General features: G+C 40.8%; 1 protein-coding gene across 11 annotated transcripts in view; it reads left to right on the forward strand.

The window, feature by feature from the left end:
- Positions 1–5341, forward strand: part of MAPKBP1 (mitogen-activated protein kinase binding protein 1) — a 119939-nt gene extending 114598 nt beyond the window's left edge. For 9 of the 11 annotated variants that reach the window (XM_025205291.1, XM_025205290.1, XM_025205295.1 and 6 more), the window contains 4 exons: positions 721–1031; positions 1527–2570; positions 3838–3923; positions 4472–5341. In XM_025205291.1, the coding sequence (XP_025061076.1) occupies positions 721–1031; positions 1527–2570; positions 3838–3923; positions 4472–4759 (1729 nt within the window). In that variant the 3' untranslated portion in view covers positions 4760–5341. The remainder of the gene's footprint in view (positions 1–720; positions 1032–1526; positions 2571–3837; positions 3924–4471) is intronic. The other 2 variants (XM_025205296.1, XM_014520367.2) reach the window with 1 other exon arrangement.
- Positions 5342–7793: the final 2452 nt, after the last annotated feature.

Consider the following 7793-nt stretch of genomic DNA (forward strand, 5'->3'; position numbering starts at 1 on the left):
TCAAGAGGAGATGAGTTAACCATCTAGCTGCGGTCATCTAGCCCCAGCCCTCTTTCCTGCCTATGCAGGGGGTCGGACTTGGTGATCTATTGAGGTCCCTTTCTACCCTAACATCTATGAATCTATGAACTGAGTTTATTTAGTCTGGAGAAGAAAAGATTTGTGTGGAGGGGGGAGGTTAATAGCAGCCTTCAACTATCTGAAAGATGGTACCAGAGAAGTCAGAGCTAGACTATTCTCAGTGGTGGCAGATGTCAGAACAAGGAGCAATGTTCTCAAGTTGCAGCATGGGAAGTTTAGGTTAGATAGTAGGGAAAAAATTCTCACTAGGAGGGTAGAAAAACACTGGAACCAGGTTACCCAGAGAGGTTGTGGACTCTATTCTTGGAGGGTTTAAGACCTGGCTAGGCAAAGGCTTGGCTGGTATGATTTAGTTGGGGCTGGTCCTGCTTTGAGCAGGGGGTTGGACTAGAGCCCTCCTGAGGTCCCTTCTAATCCTAATTTTCTGTGGTTCTGTCTTCAGATCAGTGCAACCACAGGAAGGACAAAAATGTGGTGACAGTATAGACTGGCTTGACGTGGCAAATGAACCGAACTTGTTTTTTGCCCTTGCAAAATCAGCTCTTCACCCAATGTCTCCTACTTACATGTTTTAACTGTTTCAGTTATTGCATTCTTGAGAGTTTATCCTCTTTTTTTTGTTTTGTTTTGTTTCTGTAGGCACTTGTCACTCTCTTCATCAAATCTGAGTCTGGGGGAAAAGTCCACTGAGTCATCAGCCCACCTGAAGCAGATTTCTGCTGACCTGCTAAAAAATGGCCATGGCCCTGCTAGCACTGCCTTGGAGAATGGCAGCTTTCTGGACAGTATAAGTTCCCAGCGTTTGATTTATACTCAGAGAAAACAAAAGTCAGGTTTGGAGGCCAGTAGGATTGCTATGGGACCTGGAAGAGTTATCACACCCTTCTCAGAGGGTATTGGGAATTCAGTGATGAGAAAATCCCAGTCAGTTCATGACCTTGTTCGTGAGGGTAAGGAAACTATTTGGACTACCATGTAACTCTAAATGGGGGTGCTGAGTTTCAGTAGACTTAAATTAATAATATATCTTGTGCAGCAAGCTACTAAAAAGTAAAATAATAACTAAGAAATATAACCACAGTACTGTATACAAGTGGGTGGACTGAAGAGCCAGAGTGAGAGATGAAAACTGCTTCACGCATTTCGTCTAATTTCCTCACTCATCTAAGTTCCTGTTTCTAAGGTGCTCTAAACTTGCATCTTGCAAGAGGTACTTTTTCTTTAAGCAAACAACAGTGTTTAATGAGAGCGGTAAGGGGAGTAAAGAAAGGGAAGCAGGTATATTTTTGAGACCTGTCAATTTTTTAATACCATTTCAGTAGTTCTAAATGCTTCTCTAGAAGCTGAGCTGAAGTAAATAAACTGGAGCAGTTTTGATGTTTTCTAATTGCATTATTTGCTGCATCAGTTCTATATGGTTTATATGTTTGTTTAATTTCTCACAGATAAAAATCCAGGCATGTTATCTTCTGCCAAGGAGCGGCCTCAGACACTAGCGGTTGTTGAGAAAGATTCCAAATCTAATCCTTGCAGGACATCGCCAACAAGTCTGCTAAAGTCCAGCTCCCTGTTGATTAAAGATGCCAAGGCTACAAAACCCAAGTCCTACATGAACCCTACAACCAGTTTTAGGGCCAAGATGTCACGTAGCATCTCTGTGGGGGAAAATCTGCACCTTAGTGACTTTGCTGAAACATTGACTGAGGGGAGGACCAGCCCACAGGTGCCAGAGAAGAACCAGTTAAATCCACCATCAGAGACTGAGAAGAATAAACCACCTCTGAAAGAAAATGTCCCAGTGAAGCCAGCTCTTCAACAAGCTGTAAACTGTTCATCTCCCAAGTCCTTCCACAGCAAATTGGCATCATCAAACCGGGCACACCTAATTCTTGACATCCCCAAACCATTGCCTGATAGACCTACATTGGCTTCTTTCTCACCTACTACCAAATCCAAAACCCCACTTGAACCAGAGTCTCCACAGTCACCTGCTGGGGGCTGTAAAAAGAAATCATCCATTCCAGAAGGACGGGCTTCTAAGAGAGAGAGCCAGATTTGCGTGTCTGTCGGGCTTAGTAAAGAGAGCCCAGTGGGACCTGTTAATGAGAATCCCTCACTGAGGACAGATTGCCAGGATGAACCAGGAGTTACTACTCCAAAACTGAAAGAGTTTTCAGAAGGTTTGCACCCTAGTTCACCTGAAAGCAGACCACCCAGATGCAGAGAGGAGGTCTCCAGCATCAGCTGTGTGCTAGAAAACCCGCCTGGACTTTGCCCACTAGATCCTATCAGGTCGAGGTCTCCCACAACAGTAGCTGCCTCAGCACAGGTCTCAGGTGTGCATGGATACACATCTCTAGCCTTCTTTCCCCTTCTGTCTCCTGTCTCTGTGAATCGCTTCACGATTCCATCACATTTCTTTACGTCCAGCTTCTGGCCTGTCTCGTCTTGTCTGCACCTGTCTCGTTCCATAAATCATCCCCTCAATGGTGAGACACTTCGGGCTGCTGACATCTTTTTCTCCTTAATTTCTATTTCTTTTCTATCTTATGTTTCGGTGTAAGGCTCAGTCAGATAGTAGTTAACCGTTCTACAGATGGCGTGATTGTAGCATATGCTAGCTTGATTCTGCTAGTTGAATCTAGCTTGGATAGGTAACAGTAGCATTGAAGATACCATGCTGATGATCAGAGTATGTGCACATGGGTAACTAGTACACATTGTAATTGCATCATCAATTTGCTGTGTTGGTATATGCCGAGAGGAGTAGATGTGGATATACTCATGCGTGCGCACACAAGCCAGCTTGCCAGCCTTTAGGACTGAAAAAAAGTAAAGGTGGAGTCTAGTTCAGAAGCAAAGTAATAGTGCTTTTATGACCACTATTTATTTTATAGGTAACTCAAGGATCTTCCATAGAACTGACCTGTGACTTTCAGAATAGTACATAATAGTTGCAAGTTGTGTCTATTGGTTTGTGTTCAAGTCAGTATGTTTATTGTATAGAAAGTTTGCATATCTTTGGCTGTTAAACTGCCTTCTTAGTAGGGGTATAATAGCTGAAGCTGTGCTTTTCTGTTTGTTGTCATTGTTTTGTGTTGAAATGGCTATAACAATCATGGGATTTGCAAAGTACACTTCTATCCTGATGGGGCTGTTTGACAAGAAACTGCTGGATTTTGCTTCCCCAACTATAGTACACTTTTAATAGTTTAGAATAATCCTTGTCCTAATTCCTCTTCATAATGCATTATAGTCTTGTCTCATTCTGAAGAGGGTGTGTTAGAAGTGCATGGAGTTTTGTGTAGGTGGAGTTGCTTAGAAACACCTTGGTTTAATGCTTCTTGCCTTTGGCCTACATGAATCCCAGCTGAGATTAGCTTAAAACCATCCAAGCCAATCTTGGTTACCAAACCATCACACATTGTGACAGAAATTGGGATATTGCTCTTTGCTTAGGATAGGCTAAAAAAAAAAGAAGTAGGAGTGCTGAATATTAGAACCCAAGGAGCATTTCTTAAATTAGTGTCAGGGGAAGTTTCCATAGAATTTGCCCACACTATGCTTGGCCTAAGCCAATGCTTTTAGTTTCTTATTTAAAAATTGAGTTAAAAGCGTCCCTCACCTTTGAAGTACGTATTAGCAAGTGTACTGGAGAAGTGTTTGTTCTCCAGAAGGGTTTCCTGTCAAATGATGGGGTCTAAGATGTTGGGGGGTGCTCTTTGCTTAGTCGTTTTGTTTCTTCTCCCTCTTCAGAATCTTCTGTCAGCCTTGAGCAATGTGAACATGTTGTATCTGAGCTCCAGGACAGCATGCGAAAGGCCATTCATCTTTACCACATGGTGAGTGACCTCAGACCCTTTAGATTTAGTTGGTCAGTTTGATTCTAGAGTTTGCAGGTTAACACATGCAGATGCTGGATGGATTTGAATTTTCTTCTGGCTGTTATCTGGCTTACTGACTACACTGGAGATTGGAACTAGGAGTCAGGGATGCCTGCATTCTAATTTTGGTACCTTATTGTAACAATTACTGTTACCTTCATCTTACATACGGTCATATTAAACTTCCTTACACGGGTATTACATGGACTAGTTAATAAATATATAGTGCTCCTAAGATGCAGAGTGCTTACAGAAATACTAAGATTTATTTTTAATGAATTAATTCATGCCCAAGGAAGAGATTAGCAAATATGAAATGCAGTAGTAGTTTGACTCTCTAGATAAATGCACATGCACTCTCCAGTACAACTTGAAGAATATTGATATTGCAGCCATTTTACCCTTTTCTTAGGCATGTCTGTAGGATGAAAGCGCAAAGTTTGAAAATGCCTTCTTTATGAATGTATCTAAATACTAACTGCATTGCTAATTTGTTTTCTTGCCAGGTGTCAACTGACATGGAGTCTTCTACTGACAAAGATAAGATAGCTGGCCTTTTGACAGAGACATTCACCTCTATGAAGAAAGAACTGGATTCACTAAAGGAGGGAGCAGAGCTCTCAAAGGCCAAGAAAGTGGTGGTAAAGCCCCAAGAGGAAATTAGACAGCTGACTGAGGAACATGGAAGCATCCTATCCAGTCCTAGGAGTTTGGGAGATGAGCAGACTCTGGCTTTATTAGAACAGTATTCAGAGCTATTGCTGCAAGCTGTGAAACGGCGCATGGACATTTAAAGAGATGACTTTAAGGAAAAATGTTTTTTAATACATGGAAATAGCTCCAGGAGGAAGACCACAGTGGAAGACTCAGACAAATGCTATCTGCACCCTTATCTGAAAGGGGGAAAAGATGTTTTTTAAAACTGCTTTCCTCAGGCCCATAAAACTGATTTGCCATAGTTTTTAGTAATGTGCTGGCCACAGTTTTAATAACTTTTTCCATTGCTCTTCAGCTTTCTGTCTCTGGACACACTGTTTTGAAAAAGAAGTGTAGAGAAACTTGTTAGAAATTTCTTCATAGCCAGAATGTTTGGCATCTCCAATAGGAACAAAAAAATCCAGTTTATCCAAGAAATTCTGAACTGCTGACTGTTGAAAGAGATGTGGATGAAGCCAATCACTCCCTCTCCAGAGTTTCATCAGAATCCAAATGCAGACTCTTAAAAGTTTTATTTATTAATTTATTTTTCCTGACTGTTTCTCTAATGTTGTCACATGTTATGGTGACCATTTCCTTTCCTTTTATTTTTTGCTCTTTTGTCACATCCCAGCGAGACACAATCTCTGTATTATAGTAAACCTCAACAGGGAGGCAGGCTGGAGTGTCTGTGCAATTACTGAGCTAGTTTCTGCTTCATCCTGTCTTGATCTTCCTTTCCCATGTGTCTGGTTTTCTACCTTCAGTAATCCTCCTGTTGTCATGGTTACCCTGTCTGCTTTTCATGCTTTTTTTATTTTAAAAAAATGTCTCAGCTATAATTTATCTGCATTCACCTCAAGGGGAGAGTACTCTGATCCTTGAAGGACCAAGGTTTTCAAGATTTTTTTGTTTTAAACAAGAATGATAGCAGCTTTTTAAAAATGAAATTGATACAGTTGGTGTTCACATACTTCAGTTTGGGTCTTTCATCAGACACAAAAAATAAGATTTTAAATATTGAAGAAATGTAAATACAGATGCAAAGATCATTTGAGTCATATTCTGTATTTTGAATTTGGATGTTAATTTCTTGATGTCTGTATGACTTTGAGAAGGAGTTTTTGTGTTAAATGTTTTCTTGGAGAAGTGGGGTGGAAGGCAGGGCTTCTATCTCTTTATGTGATGCCTTTGATAGCAGAAAGGATCGATGCAGCTTTTGATTAATGCCAGTTTGATGCTTTCATTGTTGTGGTAGGAAAATCTGCTAATAGCGCGCTCTCTCTTTCTACAAGAAAACAATATCTACAGCCCAGAGAAGCATATTCTAAAGCCATTCTACTTAACTACAGAAAATGACCTCCCAGGAATTTTGAGTAGCCAGTATTCATTACAGGTCTAGATATAGGTTATTGAGGAATATAATTGGTAGCATCCTTCCCTTATTTTTTTTTCCTTTAATGGGTCTTTCAGTTGAGAAATAGAAACCCTAGCCCCTGCAGAATTCAGTGTGCAATACCCTTCTTGCCTTGCCTTTCTCCAAACCAGCGATAATTTGTGCATTGTTGTGTCTTTGCTTGTACCTAATATTGCGCTTTTTCAATATGAATAAGCTAGTAAAATAAGATGCAATTTACTTGCCCCCCCCCCCCAAAGGATAGTTACATAGAGTATTCACATTTTTTCTCTGCCTGAAATGTTCCTCTTTCACCACTGCTTTTTTTTCAAGACTCATACAACCCCAGTATGTCAGCCATGCTTCAGTTAATCTAGCCTTGAATGGAAATGTTTGACAACATCAACAGAGGTTCTTTAAAGTTGGCCAGTGCACAAAGCGTTGTTCAATTTTCAAGGACTTGAAGCAACTTTTTTTCCAAGTGGGAGAGCTGGCTGTTTGATCCTGTGGTACTCTGGAATATGGCCAGCTGGTAACTTGACTTAGAAGCATTCTGGGATTGGAGACCTGTAGTGCAGCCTGATCCAAGGCCAGCTGACCCTTCTCTATGCACCGCAGGGCTTTTGCTCTATTTGCTACCTGGTCATCAGTTCATTGAGTTTCAGGACTGAAGGCATGGTAGCATGAAGGAAATGTATTTCTGAGCCTTCCAGCTGGTTCCTCCAGAAATCAAATCTGTCTCCAAAAGTTTTGAACATCCTGTGTAACATCTGGTTAAATAGGGCTGTATTTTAATTCAAAGTTTAAGTCTCAAGGTGTTCTATCCTGGTGATCTTCTCCCACCATTACATAATTCTGAATCGGATGGTGTGCCAGGGTTTTATGGGTAGCATTTCTAGCCAAGGGGAGGGAGCTGTTCAGAAAGGAGAAAAGCTCTGGGAGTCTCTTCAGACAAAAGTTCCCTAGGGGATACTTGCTAGTGGAATAGATGGTGGCAATCATGTTGGTTTATATGATGGTTTAAATAGCCCAATTTAGGCTGTCTTTGTGATTACCAGGTTTTCTTCCTCCACTTTCAGACTGTGAAAAGGTACATTTCAGTACACAGGAGGTTTCTTGCTGTATTAGGCCACAGACTCTCTCAGGTAAAATAGCAGATTCTTCAAAGTATCTTCTGATACTTACGATAGTGGTTTGAGGTTTCTTTATCTTCCTTCTGTTAAACAATTTTAATTCCCTTTATTATTTTTATGTAAAGAATGAGGTGGCAACAACAAAGGGAATGGGGAGAGTGCTTCAGGAGGCTGGAGGGAATAGAAATGTGCTTCAGAGCCATTCTGATTGGATACATTAAACCAGTCCATGATTTAACTTGAATTGTTGGAGGTAAAAAGGAAGAGCTAATAGAATTTTTGGTGCTGTGAACTAGGGCTCCCTCCAAATAATTTACTTGAAATTAACTTTAAAATATGAACAGGATTTTTGTGCTTGCCAGAATTGGGCTTTGCCTGTAGTCTTGAGTGTTGATGGGGAAAACAATAAACAAGGGGCAGCTGTCAGGTTAGAATGGTGCTAGGTGTGGTCTTAAGCAAGTAGATCAGCCAGGGGTGAGGAGTAGAGTAGCTTAGATAAATTAGAATAGAAGCAGGAGTTTCAGGAGAATAGCATTAGGAATAGAAATATGCTTGGGTTCAAGAATATAGATTGGTTAACAATGGCTATGAAAGATATAGTAC

The sequence above is a fragment of the Alligator sinensis genome, unplaced genomic scaffold (assembly GCF_000455745.1).
Source record: "Alligator sinensis unplaced genomic scaffold, ASM45574v1 scaffold108_1, whole genome shotgun sequence".
In the NCBI taxonomy this organism is placed as follows: Eukaryota; Metazoa; Chordata; order Crocodylia; family Alligatoridae; genus Alligator; species Alligator sinensis.